The following is a 19595-nucleotide window of genomic DNA, read 5'->3' on the forward strand; positions in this document are numbered from 1 at the left end:
CCCCCCCGCAGCTCAGGGTCCCCCGGGGCAGCCCCCCCATGGCCCGGGCCCCCCCCCCAGTCCCCCCCCACAGAGGCTCGGACCAGCGTGTGTCTATCAAACGTGAGTTGTTTATTCTCGAACGCGACACGCGGGGTCCTACAGCTCGTGGGGACATCAACAGGCGCCGGGGGGGGGGCTGCAGCCCCCCCTGCCTCCTGAAACCTTATTAAAAATGAGATTGGTCCTAAAAATATAGAAAGAAATAAATTTAAATTCACAAAACCTGTACATTATCAAAAAGTCACTAAAACGACACAGCTGGTTATAGAAAAGGCGGCCGGCGGGGGGCGGGGGGGGGGGCCGCAGCCGGGGGGGGGGACACGATGCTCCCGGCGACGGGACCGGGGCTGGGGGGGGGCGCAGAGAGACACCGGCCCCCCCCCCCGGGCCTGGCGGGGGTGGTGGGGGGCAGGCGCCGGCCGTGGGGGGGGGGATTGGGGGGGTGTGGGGTAGGGGGGGGTGTCAAACCGGGGGGGGTCGGGGGGGGGGGGGGGGGGGGAAACTTCAACTGAACAAAACACGAGAACGATACGGAGACTCCCGAAAACTTTCCCACGACGGAAAAAAACCTGACGGATCCGAAACGTGACTAAAAAACAAACCACAAAAAAAGTTTGTTACAGCGCAGTTATTTAGATAAAATATAAATATTTATGCGTAATATAAAGTCAGTTCAAATAGACTTCAAATCCACCTCTTATTTCAAAGCAAAAAAATAAAATAAAATAAAAAGTTTCTGAGGTTATCTGATAGAAAAAAGGCTACTTTGAGAGACGGGGGGGCGGGGGGCGCGGCCGGGCCCCCTCCTGCCCAGGTAGGTGAGTTGTTTTCAGTGCTCTGTGGGGCCGGGGGGGGGACGCGCCCGGGGCCCCCCCCACGGCCCCGCCGGCCGCCGAACCCCCAGAGCGAGTACCCGTAATATCCTGGCCGGGGGGGCGGGGGGGGGCCCCGGCCCCCTCCCTGGCTGCCCGCCGCGTGGGGGGGACCCGGGGGCAGGGGCGGGGGGCGACACCCCTGCCCCAGCTCGGGCCCCCGCCAGCCGGGGGGGGGCCCCCTCCCCACCCAGTGCAACCCCCCCCCCGACCCAGCGCGGGTCTGGGGGGGGGCAAACACCCGCCTGAGGCTTCAAGTCCATGTTGGGGGTGGGGGGGGGTGGGGGGGGCCGGGCCCCCCCGCCCGGGCCTGCAGTAGCGTCCCTGAGGGATCCCAGTCGGAGGCGTGGGGGCGGCCAGGACCCCGGCCCAGCCCCGGGGGGGGTCCCCCGTGCCGGGGGTGGGGGGGGGCCGGGCTCTTCCTGAGACGTGGAGGGCAGGGAAAGGGGCTGCCGGGGCCCCCCCACCCTCCCCAGTTTGGTCCCTGGAGCCAGGTGGGGAGGGGCCGGCGCCCGCCCCCGGCCGCGGGTCCGAGGGCAGCGGGGGGCTGCGCCGGGGAACCCCCCCATAAAGTGTCTGCGCGGGGGGGTCCCGGCCGGGGGCGGGGGGCGGCAGGCGGGGGGGGCTAAGTCCACTTTACTGGCCGTTAATGCATGTAGACGCTGCGCAGGAGCGCGCGGACACATTCACTACGAACTATTGCTATTATTAAATATTCCCAGCGGGGAGGGGCCGCTCCCCTCGACGGGGGGCGGGCGGGGGGGGGCGGGGGGGCGGGGGGGCTGTTTCTGTTCTTAATTAGAAAATAAAATTTAAAAGAAAGAAAGAAAAAAACACCTCTTTTTTTTTTCTTTTTGGCTTACACAGTCTGTGAGTTTGTGGTGCTGGGGGCGGGGGGGGAGGGGGGGTGGGGGGGTCCGGACAGGGTTTGGAGGGGGGGGGGGGGGTCCGGGCAGCGGGAAGGGGCCGTGGGTGCCCGCCGCGGGGCGGGGGGGCCCGTTCGCGCCGGCCTGGGGGGGCCCCCGCGCGGGATCAGCAGGCAGCGAGATCAGCTCCAGAGGAGTCAGTTCTTGGGGGGCGCGGGGGGGGACCCCAGCCCCGGGCGGGCGGGGGGGGCGCGGCCCGCCCCGCTCACGGGTTAGTAGCGTGTTTTCCCTGATAAAACTCCTCCCACCGGCTCTCGAAGAACTTGCGCATGGCGTGTCCAGCCTTGCCCACGGCCGAGTCGTCCTCGTTGAAGGTCTGGCAGTTGTCGAACACCAACATGGCGTCGGCCGCAAACTCCTCCGAGCTCGAGTACCTGCGGGGGGGCAGGCTGAGGGGGGCTGGGGACCCCGAGGGATCCCCACACCCCCCGGGAGGGATCCCCACACCCCCCGGGAGAGACCCCCAGCCCCGGGAGGGACCCCCACACCCCCCGGGAGGGACCCCCTCCTCCCCGGGAGGGACCCCCCATTCCCCCAGGAGGGACCCCCACTCCCCCCGGGAGGGACCCCCTGCCCCCCGGGAGGGACCCCCATTGCCCCGGGAGGGACCCCCACACCCCCCGGGAGGGACCCCCACACCCCCCGGGAGGGACCCCCACACCCCCCGGGAGGGACCCCCCGCTCACCCGCCCCGCAGCAGCCGCGTGCGCATGGTGGCGAAGTCCATGGGGTTCTTGATGATCTTGCGGTAGCCGGGGACCAGGCGGGGGTTGACGGGCTCCAGGAAGGGCCAAGCGTCCTCGTGCGACTCCATCTCCATCAGGATGATCCTGGGGGGGCGCCAGGGTCAGGGGGAGCCCCCGGGGACGCGGCCCCGGCTCCCACCCCCCCGCCCCACTCACTCGCAGAAGGTCAGGTCGCTGGGGGGGCCCCGCGGCGTCGCGCCCCGGCGCTTGGCGGGGGACAGCCCCTCGCCGGCGTAGCGGGGCGCGGGGGGCAGCCCCTCCCGGCGGCGCGAGGCCGGCCGGCGCCGCGGGCTCTCCTCCTCCTCGGCGACGCTCCCCGCAAAGAGACGCCCCCGTTTCCGTTTCTTGCCTCGCCGGGGCGAGACGGGGTCCCGGTACTCCCCTGCCTGTGGGGAGGGGATGGGGGTCACCGCCGGAGCCCGGGGTCACCCCTGGCGCTGGGGGTGGGGGGGGGCGTGGGGGGCTGCCCCCCGACCTACCCGGGAGACGCAGACGGAGCAGAACCAGTCGCCCTCGGGCACCTCCGTCATCTTGGGCCGGTGGCAGTAGAGGTGGCAGCCGCGGTCGCAGCCGTCGCACAGCAGCAGGTGCTCGTCGTCGTCCCCGCGCCGGCACACCAGGCAGGTCTGGGGGGAGGGGGGGGCTCAGCCGCAGCAGGGTGGGGGGGTCCCCGTCACCCCGGCCCCCCCGGCAGCACGGCGCGGGCTCTCACCACTCTGTTGACCGACTTCTCCCAGGCGATGGATTTCTCCAGCTGGTAGATGCAGAGCGAGACCTGGGCCGCGCTCCGGCACCGCTCCAGCGTCTGCCGCCACGTGCGCACGCGGGGGGTGATCTCGTAGGCGCTGCGGGGGGACGGGGGGGCTCAGCCGGCGCCGCCCGCGGCCCGACGGCGCGGCCGAGGGGGGGGACACGTGGGGCTCACATCTCGGTGGGACCCAGGCTCAGCTCCTCGGGGCCGCTCAGCACCGCCTTTTCCACCACCACCTCGTGCAGCGGCCAGAGCGGTTCCTTCAGGTAGCGCCGCTCCACGTTCTGCTCCAGCGCCGCCAACCGCAGCACCGCCAGGTCCAGGGGGTTGGTGCGCTCCCGGCGCAGCGGCAGCCCGTCCCGCCGGCTCCGCACCGTGATGTCCTCCAGGGGCTCCACCTTGTGCTCGCAGTACCGCAGGTCGTCCCGCGTGGAGTCGGGGCCGGGGCACGTCCAGCCCTGCGGGAGGAGAGGGGCTCAGGGGGGGAGGAGAGGGGCTCAGGGCGGGCACCTGGCACCCACCCGGATCCGCAGGTCCAGCACCCACCCGGAGCCGCAGGTCCCCGCACCCACCCGGATCCGCAGGTCCCCGCACCCACCCGGATCTGCAGGTCGGCCATCAGCACGCGCTGCTCCAGCTCCTCCACCCACTGCAGCACGGAGAGGTCGGTCTCGTAGGCTCTCTCCATCACCGACCACTGGGCCAGGGCTTCCTGAGACACGGCGGCACCGGCCGCCTCGGGGCACGGGTGGAAGATGGGGTCTGGGGGCACACGGGGGGCTCAGCAGGGCGGGGGGGGGTGGGCAGCGGCCCCCCCCCATGGGCAGCCCTTACCGGTGGTGCTGCGCAGGCAGATCTCCCGCAGGAACTCCTTGTGCTTGGTGAGGTGCTTGTGCAGCGCCTTCTCCCGGATGCCGCGCGGGTGCAGCGCGCGAGCCACCGCCTCCAGCTCCTCGGGGTCCTGCACCCACCACCAGCCGCTCCGCATCTCTGGAAGGCAGCACCGCGCTCAGCACCGCGCCGGGGGCAGCGGCAGCCCCTGCCCCCCCGGGGCCCCTCTCACCAGGGGGCACAGGCTGCTCCGTCAGCTGCGTCAAGTACTTCTGTTCGATCTGCTTGAAGAATTTGGTTGGGGGCCGCCCTCGGCGCTTGGGCTGCCCCGGCAGGTCCTGGAGCTTCTCCAGGCTGCCGCGGCTCCTGGGGCAGGCGCCATGGGCCCTGGCGCCGGCGTGCACCGGCGTGGAAGCGAGCAGGGGAGCCGCAGGGTCATCCGCAGGGAGACCGTTCAGCTGGGGGGGGGGGGGGGGGAGTGTGTCAGAAGGGCTGGGAATGCACCCGCCCCCCAGCCCCCAGCCCCCGATCCCGCAGCCCCCCCCGGCCCTGGGGCTATTTCGCTTCTCGCAGGCTCGGCCTGGAGGGTTGGGGGCAACAGGACCAAGCTCCCGCGGTGCTGTCCCAGGGTGCCCGGTGTCCAGGCAGAGGGTCCCACCCTGCTGCCCCCCTCCAGACACCCCGGGAGGTTCCCCCCCACCTCTCACAGCCCCCGTAGGCCGGGGTGGAAACGCTGCTGCCCCGGCCAGGCCCACACACGTACCTGCCGGGCCGAGCCCTTGGGCAGGTCGCCGCGGGGCTGGCTGCGGGGCTGCGCGGTGGCTCGTGGCGAGGGCTCGGCCGAGGAGGTAGCGAGGGGAGCTCGGTCGTCGCAGGGCGTCCGGGGCAGCAGGTTGAACCAGGGTCCCTGCTTTTCTGCAGCCTCTGGGGCGCTCTCCTCCTCTTCCTCCTCCTCTTCCTCCTCCGTGGGGTCCGATGGGGCCTCGAGCGGCGGGAGCCCCGTGTCCCCCTTGCCGGGGCTGCTGTCTGGGGTGAGGACGGAGCCCTTGAGCAGGGACGACTGCGTCTGGCTCAGCCAGGAGAGGAAGGCGGACTGGCTGAGGTCGTGCTGGCTCTGCCCCAGCGGCATCGACTCCTCCAGGACCCCGTTGACGGGGGGGGGCCTGGGCCCGCAGTGCTGCGACAGCTCCTCTTTGCTCTTGCGGGGTCGGCCACGGGAGCGTGAGGCCGTGCAGTTCGTCCGGCTGGGAACGGGCACATCCACCGGCTCCTCCTTCACCGCGGAGACGTGGGGGGACGCCTTCTCCTCTGGGGGCTCCTGCTGTGCCGGCTCAGCCACTGTGAGGAGGAGGAGGAGGAGGTGAGAAGCGGGGTCCTCTCCTGGCCGGCGGGGTCCCCCCCGCAGCCCCTCCCCAGCTCACCCTCTGCGCCCTCCACGAAGATGCCGCCCAGGTGGGGCAGGACCCAGTACCGCCGCCGGTACCGGTCCTGGCCCAGCGAAGCCGCTCGCAGCGTCTGCGAGGAATGGAGCAGCTTCTTGCGGAAGAACATCTGCCTCTGTGGGGAGAGCGCAGGGCGGTGACGGGCCCCGCAGCCCCCAGACGGGGGCCGAAGCCGCGGCCCTCCACCGCCCGCTCACCTTGGCCAGCTTCTCGATCTGCCTCTCGAGCTCGGGGACGCTGGACGCAGACGTGTCGGCCTGGGGAGGGGACGGGACCCGTCAGGGAAGCGCGGCCGGGCGGGGAAGGGACCCCCGAGAGCGGCGTCCCCCGCCGGGAGCTGCGGACCCCGCGGCCACCCCACCTCCTCCTCCCTGCGGGATTTCCGTCCGCGGGTCTCCTCCTCCTCCTCCATCTCCAGGCCGGTCTCCTCGGTCAGGCGGGAGCTGCGCCGGCGCCGCCCGTCCTCCAGGCCCGTGATGTCGGACTCGGGACGTCCCGTCTTCTTGGCCAGGGCCACCTTCAACCTGCCGAGACATCGCAGAGGCGTCCGCCGCCCGTCCTCACGCGCACGGCGCTCCCCGGCACGCCGAGTCCCGCGGTTACACCGCGGCGCCCCAGAATTCACCCTGAGACCCCCCCGCCGCCCCCCCCCACCCACCTGCGCAGCCGGCCCTCGATGATCCACTTGTTCTTCCTGTAGTTGGACATGTTCTCCAGGGTCTTGTCGATCTCGCTGCGAGGAGAGGGGGGCTGGCTGCGGCGGGGGGCTCCACGCAGCCCCCCCGGGAAGGAGAGGGGCCCCCGCCGAGCCCCAACGTGCCCGCGCCGTGCCCGCAGGGGCGAGCGCGCGTTTGCCCCTCCCCGCGCTCACTTGATGATGAGGGCGCTGCTGTTGAGCTCGTTCACCAGGAAGCCCAGGATGGCGGCTTTCTTCTCCGGCGGCAGCGCCTGGAAGGGTTTGGTCCGCAGCCCCTCGCACAGGTCCTCGCCCGCCCCGTACGCCGTCAGGAAGCAGCGCAGGATCTCGGAGACGGTGTCGCGGTTCAGGCTGATCTCCGACACCTTCTCCCCCAGGATCTTCAGGGACTGGGCAGAGCAGAGAGGGGGTTTTGGGGAGTGTCCTCCTGCCCCACGGTGGGGGTTGCCAGGAGGGATAAAAACAAGAAGGGGAGGACGCCAGCACCCTGTGGGTGGGAAAACCAGGCCAGGAACCCGAGCCCAAGGGGGAACAAGCCTGGGGGGGTCCCAGGCAGCTGGGCAGAGCCAGGCAGGAGCACCCCAAGGGCTGCCAGGGGCCGGCGGGCACAGCGAGAGGGCGCGGGGTGCAGCAAGAGCTCCCAAATCTGGGCCCCCCAGTCCTGGGCCGGCAGCAGCCGGGGCCTCGCCGGCACTGACGCCCCAGCGTGGGCAGGGCTGGGCCGGGGCCGGGGCCGGGTAAGAGCTCACCTGGCAGTACGGCGGCAGCCCGGGGTCGTAGAGCGCGGCCTGCAGCAGCCGCACCAGCAGGTCCTGCACCTCGCCGGCGCTGTCGCCCACCCCCAGCAGCCCCTCCTGCAGCGCGCACAGGCTGGGCACGTCCTTGGCCGGGTCGAAGCCCAGGACCTTGCCGTAGCTCTGGAGGAACTCCACGACCGTCAGGCAGTTGGAGAAGGCGCGGCTGGGCAGGATGAGGCCCGGGATGCGGGAGAAGGCTGGCAGGGGCTGCAGGGGAGGAGAGGGGGGCCGTCAGGGCCGGCGAGGCCGTGGGCAGGCCCAGCCAAGCCCCCTGCGCCCCAGCCCACCTGATGGTCCCCCAGGCACATGTCCTCCGTGGGCTTCTTCATCTCCTCCAGGATGAGCTGCTGCCGCCGCCGCTCCTCCAGGCGCCGCTGGGCCACCAGCCCCTTGTCCGCCTTGCGGGGCCCTTTGCCCTTCTTCTCCTTGGGCCGCGCTTTGTCCTTGCCCTTCTCGGGTTTGCTCTTCTTCTCCTTGGCCTGAGGACGGACCGCAGACGCGTGGGGAGAGCGGCTCCATCTCCTCGCCCCTTCCCAGCCCCCTCGGACCCCGCGGACTCACCTTGGACTTCTTCTTGGCCTCCTTCGCTCTGGGCGCTTTGGCTTCCTGCTTCTGCTTGTTCTTGGCCTGGAGGGGACAAGACCAGCTCAGGGACCCGGTGACCTTCCCGCACCAGGGAAGCCCCAGACCCGGAGGGGCCCCAGAGCCGCCCCGAGCCCTGCGCAGCCGCTCGTACCTTCCGCCTCATTTTCTTCTTGATTTTGCTCATTTTCAGCTTGTCCTCGTCGCTGAGCACCTCTGTGAGAGCAGGGAAGGAAGGTGACGATGGACCGGCAGCGGGGTCCCACCAGAGCCAGGCTGCGAGGGGCTGCACCAGCCGCCCTGAGCCAGGGGGGCCGGGGTGGGGGTACCTTGGGCTTCCAGCCTCTTCAGCAGCCGCGCGTCCGTCTTGCTCAGCAAGTCGACCATCTTGACCTTGGGAGGACGGCCCCGGCCGCGTTTCGCAGCCGGCGGCTCCTTGGGCTTGGCCTTCTCGGCGTTGCGGGGTCGCCCGCGCTTGCCCGTGATGGCCTGGATGCGCGAGGGGATCTCCTCGGGGCTCAGCTTCACCCACTGCAGACCCTGCGGCACAAACCCGGGTCACCCCCGGCAGCACAGCACTGGGGGGGGGCACAGGGCGGCTCCGCAGCCCCCAGACCCACCTCCGGAGTGTCCCGCTCCTCGTAGAAATCTCCCACCGGCATGCGGGGGCTGAAGCTGAAGTGCTCGCGCCGGACGTCCTGCACCACGTTCCTGCTCAGGTACTGGGAGAGGAGGGGGAGGAGGAGGAGGAGGAGGAAGGCCGTGACGGGGGCTCAGCGCTCAGCCGCGTCCGCCTGCTGCAGCCGGGGGCTCTGGCGGGGCCTGTGGCAGAGTGGGACCCCGTGTGGGCCCCCGCCCCGCTCCCCCCGGCACCGTACCTTGATCACCTCCGGGAACTGCTTCATCCTCTTCCCGCAGGGCCCGTAGTACCAGGTCTCGCCCTGCCAGCGGTGGTTCCCCTTCTTGATCCGCACCTCCCGTCTCCACCTGGGCACAAGGAGCTTCAGCCCGGGGCGGCGGCGCGGCGCGGGGCCGGCCGCGGGGGGGGACGGGGGCACGTACCCGTGCTGCAGCGGGAAGCGCACCTCCTCCTGCGTGGCGATGCGCCGGCGGGGGACATCACCTGCGCGAGAGGGGACAGGGCGCTGGGCTGGGGCGCGCGGGCCGGGGGGGGGGGTCCCGCGGGGGCTCTCGGCCTTACCTGCTGCCGCCGTGCTCAGCGGGGCGGCCTCCTCGCTCTCTGCTTCTGGCACGGCCGAAGTCTCGGGACAGCTGTCGGCAGCCTCTTCCTCCTCCTCCTCCTCCTCCACGGACGGGGCCGGGGACTCCGGCCCCAGCGGAGGGTCGAGCCCCTCCAGCCCCGCGTGGCCGCTGCCGTTGAGGTCGACGCTGCCGTCTGCGGAGCCAAGGTCAGGGACGTCACCGCCGAGCGCGGCCGCCTTCCTGCTCCGCCCATGACACCAGACAGCCCCCGCCTGTCCTGGGGGGGGATGTGGCTGCGCATCCCCCCATCCCCGCGCTGGCCGGGGGCACCCGCGGCACCGAGGGGACCCCCGTGGGGGCTTGCGCCCGTGCCCGCGCTGGCGCACCCTTCATTCCCGGGGGGTCCCCGCCAGCACCGGCTGCAGCCCCCCAGCCCGGGTACTGGCACGCGCGGGGCCCCTGCTCTGCCCGGACACAAAGGTGCCGCGGGGGCAGGATGAGGCCAGCGGGGTGGCCACCCCCCCACCCCCCGGCGCAGGGGCCAGCTGGTGCGGCAGGCGAGCAGCCGGCCGGGGGCACTGGCCCGTCCTGGTGTGGCACGTACCGTGCAGGGGGGGCGGCGAGGCGGGGCCGGCGAGCAGCGGGGCGGGCGGGGGGCTGGCGGGCAGCAGGCTGAAGGGGCTGGCGGCGTGGAGGGGGGGGCTGGCGCAGCGCAGGTCGGGGGGCTCCTCCAGGGGGGACTTGTCGGTCACCAGCTGCGAGTCGTCCATCGCGTAGAGGTCCCCGGTGCCGGGGTCTGGGGGGGCGGGGGGGCGGGGGGTGAGCACCAGGACCTGGGTGGGGGGCACAGAGACCCACATCTCCGCTCCCGAGGGGCGGCCGAGCACGGGGGGGGCGGGGGGGGGCGGCCGGGCCCCCCCAGCCGAAAAGGCGCCGGCAGAAGAGGGGTTAAGGGGTTTCGGCGCCCCCAGCCACGCCCCCTCCTCTGGGAAGCGGAGGAGCCCAAAATGGCCGAGGCGGTGGCGGTGGATGTTCACCAGCGCGGAAGTTCAGGCGCTGAGTAACAGCCTCGTCACGGCGCTGGGAAGGGAGGGAAGGACGGAGCGCGGCGGAGGTGGCGCGGGAGGGAGCGGGCCCGCCCCTGCCCGCAGCGCCTGCCCAGGGCTGCCTGCGCCGCGGCCACCGTGGAGCCTCCGCCACCGCCATCCCTCCGCCACGGCCACCGCCACCGCCACGGCCACCGCCATCCCTCCGCCACGGCCACCGCCACCGCCACGGCCACCGCCATCCCTCTGCCACGGCCACCGCCACCCCTCCGCCACGGCCACGGCCACCGCCACCCCCGAGGGGACGGAGCGGGGCTGGGTGCCGGCACAGGCAGCCGGGTGCAGGCAGCTGCCCATCCCGCCCCATGTTGCCCCCCCCAGCCCAGCGGGGCAGCACCCCCGTACCTCGCGCCAGGGACTCGAAGGGCTCCAGGGGGTCTTCGCTGAGGATGGGGGTGTCCTCCAGGCGCGGGGCGATGGGCGACGTGTCCCCCAGGCAGCCGCTGCCCACGCCGGGGGGCAGGACGGGCCCCTCCTGCCCCAGCGGCACCGCGCCGGGGACAGACCCGTTGTAGCCGCAGATCTTCAAGTCTAAAGGGAAAAACCGACCGAAAACAGACCCCGCGGCTGCGGGACGGGACGGCGACAGAGCCCGCGGCCCGGCCACCCCCACCCCAGGGCATCGCCCAGCACGAGCCGCTGCCATTCCCCGCGCCGGGGTGGTTGGCTGCTGGGCCCCCCCCCCAGCCCCCAGCCCCCCGCAGCCCCCAGCCCCCCCCCGGGGGAACACGCCGAGCGGTGACGCCACAGGCTGCATCCGGCCCGGTTTAACGAGATCCCAGCGCTCGCTCCGAGCTGTGAGAGGCCAAACCTCAGCCGGGACACGGGGCAGGCGGGTCGGGGGGGTCGGGCCGCCCCGGGGAGCGCGACACCCAACTCCCCTCCAGGACCCGGCAGCGCCGCGCTCCTACCTGGCTGCGCCTCCTCCAGCTCCAGGCTGCCCACCAGCCCGCCCCCGTTCTCCGCGATGGTGGGGGGCAGCTCTTTGGCTGCGGCATCGGCGTCTCCATCGCCGGCGCCCGGCTCGTCCGGCGGCAGTGAGAAGGGCTGGGAGCCGGAGCCCAGCATGGGGGAGGGCTGGGCAGCCGTGTAGAAGCCGGCCGGCCCGTTCGGCATCAGCTCGAAGCTCTGGTCGTGGAAGGAGTCGTACAGCTCCTGCGAGTCGAAGTTCAGCCCCATGGGGCCAGGGGTGCCGTTGCCCCAGAACTCCTGCCCGGCCCCCCGCAGGTTAGTGCCGTGCCCCGGGGACGCCGGCCGGGACCCCCCGGCCACGCCGTTGAGTGGGAACTGTCCGAGGCCAGAGAGCGGGGGGGCGGGGGGGCTGCCGTCCTTGAGGCCGGCGGCGGGCGGGTACGGCGCGTAGTCCCAGAGGCAGTCGTAGGGGCGGAGGGGCGGCGTGCCGGCGGGCGGCGAGCTGGGGGCGAAGGTCCCTGAAGTACTGGGGTGAGATACAGTAGAGAAGCCATTGACATTCATGCCCCCGTTCAGACCTGCGAGGGAGCCAGAGCAGAGACGGGTCAGCGGCGCGGCGGGGGCCTTTCTCGACGCCCCCCCTCGCGCCGAGGCCCTGCCGGCGGCGGACAAGAGGGTTTGAGGACAGACGGACGATGCGGCCCAGAGGCCATCAAGCCCCCAGCCCCGCCGGTGCCCCCCCGCCCCGGCGCGATCATCGCCCGGGCAGAGCTGGGCGGTTGCGCCCCCGAGACCCGCCCCCCCGGCGCAGCTCGGCGAAAGCGGCCCCGCCGTGGGGCTCCGGCGGCGTCGGGCCGAGGCCGCAGGGTGCCGGGGATTAGCCCAGCGCTTGGCAGGGCTGCGCCGGATCAGCTGACCCGCCAAATCCACGCGGGGACCCTGCGCCGGCGCCGCCGCTTTTCTAGGCCAAGGCGACGGCGGGCGCGCGACAGACCCCCGGCCCCTCCGTCCCCACGACCCCGGGCTGCGCCGGCCCCGCGCGGACACTTACTTTTCCCTTGCGGGGGGAAGCTGAGCGGGGAGCCGTGGGTGAAGGGGCTGTCCCCTGAGGCAGGCGTGGGTTTCGGTCCTGAGGCAGCGGGTGCAGAGGAAAGGCCAGTGAAGTTAAAATGGTTGTTTGTTTCCATTTCTGCGGAGGGGAGAAGAGGCACCAGGATCAGCCACCGGCGGGGACCGGGGCCGCCAGCGCGGCGAACGCCTGGCCCTGACACCCACTGCCGGGGCACGGGGAGGGGGGGACCCTCCGGTCCCGCGCTGGGGCACAGCTGCTCCCTGCGGGGAGCCCAGGGCAGGGCGAGCTCCTGACCCGGAGCTCGAGGGAAACGTGGTGGGGCCGAGGAGGGCAGGGAGCAACAGCGAAAGCCCCCCGGGACCGCGATGCCCCTCGCCGGGCCCCCGGCCCAGTGGAGATGCTGCCGCCTCTGCCGCGAGCTGGCCCAGGCCCAGCAGCCCCAGCGGGACGAGCTGCCACCTGCGTGAGCACAGCTTGTCACCACGCTCCGGCGTCCCCAGGGACGGCCATCGCCGAGGAACCCCACTTGCCACCCACCCGCGCTTCTTCCCACACCGGCTCCCTGGCGCCGCCACCCTGGGGCTCCCCTGCCAGGGCGAGACCGCGGGGGCTCCGCTGGGCTCCTGGCCAACGGACCCACAGGGGCCATTTGCCAGCGAAGCACCGGCCCCTCCCCAGCAGCTCGGTGACCCCGTGGAGCCCCGGCACAGCCGCTGCTCCCTGGGGAGCGCTGCCCTCCCGGCACAGAAACGCCTCCGAGGTGGGTGACAGCTGGTGCTGCCGCAGCCGCGACCCCCCCAGCCGCAGGGGAATCCGCACCCCACGGCGCGGCCCCGGCACAGACCCGGGGCCTGTCACCCCCAGGCCCAGCTCCAGGGACGCCCCCGCAGCAGCGCCCGCGGCAGGATCTGGCCTCGTGTCACCGCGAGGAGCTGGAGCCCCGCAGCCGGCTCGGCCCGGGGCCGCCGGTGACCTTCACGGCCCGGGAGCGGCAAACGCTCCCCACGGGCCAGAGCAGCGGGAGCGGGGGCTCCCGGCGGGGCCAGCCCCAGGACGGGGCTCTGCTGTGCCGCCACCGTGGCGCGGGGGGGCCGGGGCGCTGCCACCCAGAGCGGAGGTGGGAGCCCCGGTGCCAGCGGGGACGCCCCACGGCACCGCGCACCCCGACCCCGCCGCCGGCCGAGGCGGTGCCGCCTCCACCGACCTCTCCGGAAGGGCCGAGGCGCTTCGGCAGCGGCTCGTGGCACAGCCCGTGTCGAAACCCGGGCGGGGATTTCATCACGGCGAGGGCCGGAGGGGCCGGGGCCACCGAGCGCTCTCCCGGCTGCCGGGGCCACCCGTGATTCATCCGCCAGAGGAACCCGTATGGGCGGTGACACGGCGGCCACACGCGTCACTCCCAGGTGTCCTGGGGTGGCCCCGCAGCCCCCCCGCGCCGCCCGGCCGGGACCCCCCTCGGCTGCAGGGGGATGGGTCCGACCGCGGCACTCCCGGGGGTCAGAGGAGGCGGCGAAGGGCCGCGCCAGAACCGGGCAGGTGGCGGCCGCAGCCCGGGATGGGCCGGGCACGGGGGGGGGGGGGGGGGCGCGAACTGAAACCCGGGCGGGTGGGAATGGACCGCGGCGAGGGCAGGGGGGCGCCGACCCCCCCGCTCTGGGGCCACCCCGGGGCCCTGCGGGTGCCGGAGCCGCCCTCGGCATCGCCCGGGGCCGGGGCTCCCCCCGCCGGGCAGCACGTGACGGAGCCGCAAACTGGGCCACGGCGGTAACCGGTAACCGGAGCCGGCCGGGAGCGGGCGAGGGGAGGGGGGCGAGGGCCGGCGGCGGGCCCGGGGCTCCCCCCGAGGCGGGGGCTGCTCCCCCGGGGCTGCTCCCCGCGTCCCGCCGGCGCGGGCGGAGCCGACGTGGCAGCACCCACCGGCGCCCGGGCCGGGCTCGTCGCGCTCCCGGTGGCTGCGGGTGGCAGGCGGGGACCGTGCCCCGGAGGCGGGGGGGGGGCCCAGAGCTCCGGGGCCGGGGGGGGGCCGTCGGGGCCGTTTAGCCGGTGCCGTTGGCCTGGCTGGGAGCTCGGCCCCCCCCGGGGCCGCGGGCCCCCGGGGGCAGCAGCGGGAGGCCCCGGGAGCGAGACGCGACCTGATTAAAAAGGACGTTTCAAAAACAACGAGACGCAACAACCGGCTCCATTTCCCGGCCACTTCCTGCGGGGGGAGACGGACACGGACGGACACAGCCCCGGGACCGGCCCCCCCGCGCGCGGTGCCGCACCCGGCGGGGACCCCCCGGTCCCTGCGGCAAGGACACCCCCCCCGCCCCCCGCCGGGTCTCGCGGAGATGGGGGGAGAGCCCCGCCCCCACCCGCCGCCGCAGGGGGGGGGGGGGGGGGGAGGGGGGGGCCGAGCCGGGAGGGGGCGGGGAAACCGAACGGGGGCGGGGGGGACACACACGGACACACGGTGCGGGGGGGTGGGGGGTGTCTCCCTCCTGCGTCCGGGACGGGAACGCGGCGGGGGGGGGGCAACGCAGAGGCCGCCGGTGAGGGGGGACCGGGGTCCTCACCGGGAGGGGGGGGGCTCGCGGGGGCCGGGGAGGGGCGGGCTCACCGGGATGCGCCGGGCGGGGGGGTCTCGCCGAGGTCGGGGAAGGGGAGCGGGGGTGTCTCGCCGGGGCCGCCCCCGGCCGCCGCCCCCCGCGCCGGGCCCCAACCGCCACCCCCCCCCCCCCCCCGTCTCGCCGTTAAAGGCCGCCGCGGGCCGTTCCCGCCCCCCCCCGCGCCCCGACCCCGCACCTGGCAGGCGGCGGCGCGGGCCCGGCGGGCGCCCCGGGCCCGGCTCAGCGCGGGACGCGGCTCCGCATGGCGCGGCCCCTCCGCACCCCCCGGGCCGGGCCGGGCCGGGCCGCAGCGCCCCGGGGCCGCCGAGCGGAGCCGAGACAGCGGCGGGGGCAGGAAGCGCCTCGCGCCGCCGGGCGGTCCCAGCCCCGCCCCCCCCGCGCGTCACCGCCGCCGCGATCGCGTCACCGGGAGCGGCGCCGCGCGTCACCGGGGGCGGGACACGCGCCCACGTGGGGGGGGGATCCCCGCCCCCGGCGGGGTCAGGGCGGGGGGAATCCCCACGCGGGGCCCCCCCCCCACTCTCCGCTTCCCCCGGGACCGCCCCCACCCCCGGGCCCCCCCTCCCGGCACCGCCCCCGCCCCCCCCCGCCGCTTCCCCTTTCGTTTTCCCTTCGCCCCCCCCCGGCCCGACCCCGGAGAACGGCGGCACCGGGACCGGCACCGGGACCCCGCCACTCCCGGACTCGGCGCGGCCGCAGGGACACCGGCCTTCCCCCCCCCCCACCCCCCCCGCCCCGACGCCAGCCCCCGGGATCCCCGGTGACGTCACGGCACCGGCCGGGCCGCGCAGGGGCCGGGGGGGGCTCCGGTTACCGGCGGGGGGGTCGCGGGGAGAAGGGGGTCCCGGTGCGGAGGGGCCTGTCCCGGTGCGGCCAGGGGGGGAATCCCTGCCCGGTGCGGGGGGTGCCTGCCCGGTGGGGGCTCCCGGGCCGGCGGGGGGGGTCGCGGTACAGAGCGGGGAGTCCCGGTACGACCGTCCCGGTCCCGCGGGGGTCCCGGTGCGGCGGGGTGGGGGGTGTCGGGGGTGTCCCCGGGGCCCGTCCCGCGCGGCGCGTACCTGGGGGCGGCGGTGCCGGCCCGGTGCGGTCGGTGCCGGTGCCGGTGGCGGAGCCGCAGGTGCTCCCGGCCCCGTGATGTCACCGGCCGCCCCCGCCCCCTCCGCGCGCGGGCCGCGCCGCCATTTAAAGGGGCCGCGGCCGTGCGGGGGGCGGGGCGGGGCACCCCCACACCGGGACCGCGCCACGGGCCCCCCCGGCCGCAGCCCGAGCCGGGACGCGCCCGCCGCCCCCCTCCCGCGGCTCCGCCGGTGAGTCCCCGGGGCGGGGGCTTGGCCCAGCCCCCGGGGGGGTTCTCGGTGCCCCCCGGGACCCCTCGGACAAAGCCGCAGCTGGCGGGGCCGCGCCCCCCCGCCGTTGGCTCTTTGTGCTGCAAAATGGTGGAGCTGGGGGGGGGGGGTGAGGCGGGACAAACACACGGACACGGGGCCAGGGACAGACCAGGGGACCAGGGTGTGCGACCACCCCCCGCGGCGGGGGGGGGAATCTGTCCCAACGTCTGGGGACCCCCCCGGGCCGGGAGGCCCTGCACTGTGGGTGGCAGCTGAGGTCCGACCCTCACCCTGCCCCCCCCAAAGCAGAGGGGAGCCCCGGGGGGCCCCAGGGAGAGCGCAGCCCCCCCAGAGCGCGGGCAGGGGGCTCACAGGACCCCCCACCCCTCAGGCCCATACACACAGGGCCCGGGGCTGGATGTTTTCACCGATGTTTTATTGGAAACGTTAAATACTGGGGGGGGGCGGCCCCAGGGGGGGGGGCCGGGGGGGGCCCGCTCAGGCGTGTTCCTCCGCCAGCTTCTCGGCCTTGGCCACCGCCTCCTCGATGGGCCCCACCATGTAGAAGGCCTGTTCCGGGAGGTGGTCGTAGTCACCTGGGGGGAGAGGCTGCGTCAGCGCAGGGAGGGGGGGGCCCGGGCTCCCCGCAGCCCCCAGCTCCCCCCGCCGCGGCCACCTCACCTGCCAGGATCTGCTTGAAGCCCTTGATGGTCTCCTTGAGCGGCACCAGCTTGCCCATGTGGCCAGTGAAGACCTCGGCCACCTGGAAGGGCTGCGAGAGGAAGCGCTGGATCTTGCGGGCGCGGGCGACCGTCAGCTTGTCCTCCTCGGAGAGCTCGTCCATGCCCAGGATGGCGATGATGTCCTGCAGGGACTTGTAGTCCTGGGGGGGACACGGGGGGGTGAGCGGCCAGCACCGGGCTCCCCACAGCCCCCCCGCAGGGCCTGCCCCGCCCCCCCGCACCTGCAGGATCTTCTGCACCCCCCGGGCCACGTCGTAGTGCTCGGGGCCCACGATGTTGGGGTCCATGATGCGGGAGGTGGAGTCCAGCGGGTCCACGGCCGGGTAGATGCCCAGCTCGGCGATGGCGCGCGACAGCACCGTGGTGGCGTCCAGGTGGGCGAAGGTGGTGGCCGGGGCGGGGTCGGTCAAGTCGTCAGCCGGCACGTAGATGGCCTGGGGAGGGGGGGGAAGGGGACGGTGGGGCCGGGGGGGCTCCAGACAGGCCCCCGCGACTCCCCCCGGCGCGGCAGGGCCGGCCCTGCCCTCACCTGCACCGACGTGATGGAGCCCTTGCGCGTGGTGGTGATCCGCTCCTGCATGGTGCCCATGTCGGTGGCCAGCGTGGGCTGGTAGCCCACGGCCGAGGGGATTCTGCCCAGCAGGGCCGACACCTGGGAGGGGAACAGAGCCCGTGAGCGGCCGCGCGGGGCGGGGGGTCGGGCCCAGCCACCACCGCGCCCAGCTGCGGCCCCGCGCCGGGCACAGACCTCGGAGCCAGCCTGGGTGAAGCGGAAGATGTTGTCGATGAAGAGCAGCACGTCCTGGCCCTCCTGGTCCCTGAAGTATTCGGCCACCGTCAGCCCCGTCAGGGCCACCCTGGCGCGGGCGCCCGGGGGCTCGTTCATCTGCCCGTAGACCAACGCGACCTGCGGGCAGCGGGACCCGGGCGTTGGCACGGCCCCGCTCTGCCACCGGCCCCCCGCCGGGACCCCCCCGGCCCCCCCAGCACACCTTGGAAGTGGCATCTTTCAGGTTGATGACCCCAGACTCAATCATCTCGTGGTACAAGTCGTTGCCCTCGCGGGTTCGCTCCCCCACGCCGGCGAACACCGAGTAACCGCCGTGGGCCTTTGCCACGTTGTTGATCAGCTCCATGATCAGCACCGTCTTGCCGACGCCGGCACCCCCAAACAGACCTGGGGAGAACAGAGTCCTGCTCGGCCCTGAGCCCCCCCCCGGGCTGCTCCCAGCGTCTCCCCTCCCCTCTTTCCTCCTCAGATCAATACACGTGGCTTCAGCGAGCTCAGAAGAACGAAAGTCAAGTTAAGTTACTCATCAGCGAAGGAAACGGCTGCAGAGGGACCAGACCCGAGCCCTGGCGGGGCTGGCAGGGCGCCCCCCTCCCGGACACCCCCCGTCCTCTAGCAGCCACGCACCGATCTTGCCGCCCTTGGCGTAGGGAGCCAGCAGATCCACCACCTTGATCCCCGTCACCAGGATCTCCTGTTCCACGCTCATCTCCACGAACTCGGGGGCTTCGGCGTGGATGGCAGCAAACCTGCAGCGGGAGGCGGAGAGAAACGGGGACCCTCGGTGGGTCGGGGTGCTGGCGGGAGACCGCGCAAGCGCAGTCCCTGCTTGCGGCCCAGGAGAACAGGAGGGTGGCAGGGACACGTCCCCTGCTCCAGAGCCTGCGCCCCCCCCTCCAAACCCCACATGACGTTGCCCACGGGCCCGCAGCATCGCTCACTGTTTCGTGGTGATGGGGCCCCTCTCGTCGATGGGCTCCCCGATGACGTTCATGATCCTGCCCAGGGTCTCGGGGCCGACGGGGATGCGGATGGGTGCGCCGGAGTCCAGCACCTTCTGTCCTCTCACCAGCCCTTCTGTCCCGTCCATGGCGATCGTGCGCACCGTGTTCTCCCCTGCCAAAGCCCAGGGACAGTGTCACCGCAGTGTCCCCGAGCTGACCCTGGGGGCAGCTGCAGGACCCAGGAACAAAAGAGCACAGAGAAAAACCGAGCCCAGGCCACACTCAAACTGCAGCCCCGCGGGCCGGAGCCTTCTGGCAGCCATTTCCGTCCTCCTCAGACTGAAATCCGTGGCTTCAGCAAGCTCAGGAGAACGAAAGTCATGAAGCTGCATCATCACAGGAGGAGCCCTCCCCCCTCTGCGGCTCCTCTGCGGCAGATGCTCACCCAGGTGCTGAGCCACCTCCAGCACCAGCCGCGTGTCCCTGCCCTGCACCTCAAGGGCGTTCAGGATGGGGGGCAGCCCCTCGTCGAACTGCACGTCCACCACCGCGCCGATGACGGCCACGATGCGGCCGGTGGTCGCGCCGGCCTTGGCGGCGGGGGCTGGCTGGGCGGCATAGTCCCGTCCTGGGGGGGAGGGACGAATCACGGTAACTGCGGGACCCCCGGGATGTGCCCAAGACCCCGGCACCCCCTCGGGGCACCCAGGACCCCCCGCACTCCCCATGGTGCACCCAGGACCCCCGCCCCCTCCATGGTGCACCCCCAGGACCCCCCGCACCCCCCATGGTGCACCCCCAGGACCCCCCACGGTGCACCCAGGACCCCCGGCACCCCGAGGCTCCCCCGCGACGCGCCCCGGGACCGCTGCTCTCCCCACGCCCTCGCCGTGACCGCCTGGCGCGTCCCGTCCCGATAACGGGGCCCCGATAACGGTTCCCGCGCCCCCCGCCCGCGCAGGCCCCAAGGTGACCCCGCGGCCGCCCCGCACTCACGCGCCCCGGCGGCGGCGGCCGGGCCGGCCCCGCGGCTGAGGAGCAGCGGCAGGAGGTCGCGGCCCGGCCGGGCCCCGCGGCGCAGCAGCGGCCGGGCGGCGGCGGCGGCGGCGGCGGCCGAGCAGCGACCCGCGAGCCCCAACATGGCGGCGCCGACTGAGCCCCGCGCCCCGCCCGCCCCACACGGCCCCCGCAGGGCGGGCCCG

The 19595-nt window shown here is 73.9% G+C and overlaps 2 protein-coding genes and 2 non-coding genes across 7 annotated transcripts; all 4 read right to left on the reverse strand.

The window, feature by feature from the left end:
* Positions 1 to 90: 90 nt before the first annotated feature.
* On the reverse strand, positions 91 to 15721 carry BAZ2A (bromodomain adjacent to zinc finger domain 2A). Of its 4 annotated transcripts, none has more exons than XM_074854037.1 (31): positions 15647 to 15721; positions 11959 to 12096; positions 10907 to 11485; positions 10341 to 10526; positions 9494 to 9685; positions 8888 to 9082; positions 8749 to 8809; positions 8565 to 8673; positions 8307 to 8408; positions 8016 to 8226; positions 7841 to 7902; positions 7666 to 7731; positions 7392 to 7583; positions 7057 to 7311; positions 6482 to 6696; positions 6269 to 6343; positions 5972 to 6134; positions 5808 to 5867; positions 5590 to 5725; positions 4932 to 5506; positions 4401 to 4626; positions 4172 to 4327; positions 3936 to 4099; positions 3512 to 3795; positions 3299 to 3431; positions 3066 to 3212; positions 2743 to 2972; positions 2527 to 2670; positions 2089 to 2214; positions 581 to 631; positions 91 to 226 (listed from the first exon to the last, which is right to left on the reverse strand). In XM_074854037.1, the coding sequence occupies exons 2-31, from the start codon at positions 12092 to 12094 to the stop codon at positions 157 to 159; spliced, it is 5301 nt and encodes a 1766-aa protein (XP_074710138.1). In that variant the 5' UTR covers positions 12095 to 12096; positions 15647 to 15721; the 3' UTR covers positions 91 to 156. The 4 variants fall into 4 exon arrangements, with proteins under 4 accessions (XP_074710138.1, XP_074710137.1, XP_074710139.1 ...); XM_074854036.1 differs by lacking the exon at positions 15647 to 15721 and adding an exon at positions 14764 to 14871; XM_074854038.1 differs by lacking the exon at positions 15647 to 15721 and adding an exon at positions 14764 to 14871 and having other exon boundaries at positions 562 to 631.
* Positions 15722 to 16331: 610 nt separating this feature from the next.
* ATP5F1B (ATP synthase F1 subunit beta) lies at positions 16332 to 19538 on the reverse strand. Its single transcript, XM_074854040.1, has 10 exons — positions 19390 to 19538; positions 18839 to 19021; positions 18391 to 18565; positions 18077 to 18198; positions 17652 to 17836; positions 17408 to 17566; positions 17189 to 17311; positions 16881 to 17093; positions 16598 to 16799; positions 16332 to 16512 (listed from the first exon to the last, which is right to left on the reverse strand). The coding sequence occupies exons 1-10, from the start codon at positions 19532 to 19534 to the stop codon at positions 16415 to 16417; spliced, it is 1605 nt and encodes a 534-aa protein (XP_074710141.1). The 5' UTR covers positions 19535 to 19538; the 3' UTR covers positions 16332 to 16414.
* Positions 17910 to 17985, reverse strand: LOC141936790 (small nucleolar RNA SNORD59). The gene has a single exon (XR_012626795.1). It is a non-coding gene; the product is annotated as a small nucleolar RNA SNORD59 (small nucleolar RNA).
* Positions 18723 to 18797, reverse strand: LOC141936791 (small nucleolar RNA SNORD59). Its single transcript, XR_012626796.1, has one exon. It is a non-coding gene; the product is annotated as a small nucleolar RNA SNORD59 (small nucleolar RNA).
* Positions 19539 to 19595: the final 57 nt, after the last annotated feature.

The sequence above is a fragment of the Strix uralensis genome, chromosome 33, assembly GCF_047716275.1.
Source record: "Strix uralensis isolate ZFMK-TIS-50842 chromosome 33, bStrUra1, whole genome shotgun sequence".
Classification (NCBI taxonomy): domain Eukaryota; kingdom Metazoa; phylum Chordata; class Aves; order Strigiformes; family Strigidae; genus Strix; species Strix uralensis.

Coding starts and splice junctions, on each gene's coding strand:
- BAZ2A (XM_074854037.1), bottom strand. CDS start 12,094: ATGGAAACAAACAACCATTTTAACTTCACTGGCCTTTCCTCTGCACCC. Junction 9,686..10,340: donor CTTCGAGTCCCTGGCGCGAG/GTACGGGGGTGC, acceptor CCGCCCCCCCAG/ACCCCGGCACCGGGGACCTC. Junction 6,135..6,268: donor ATCGAGGGCCGGCTGCGCAG/GTGGGTGGGGGG, acceptor ATGTCTCGGCAG/GTTGAAGGTGGCCCTGGCCA.
- ATP5F1B (XM_074854040.1), bottom strand. CDS start 19,534: ATGTTGGGGCTCGCGGGTCGCTGCTCGGCCGCCGCCGCCGCCGCCGCC. Junction 17,837..18,076: donor CGCCAAGGGCGGCAAGATCG/GTGCGTGGCTGC, acceptor TGTTCTCCCCAG/GTCTGTTTGGGGGTGCCGGC. Junction 17,312..17,407: donor TCACCCAGGCTGGCTCCGAG/GTCTGTGCCCGG, acceptor TTCCCCTCCCAG/GTGTCGGCCCTGCTGGGCAG.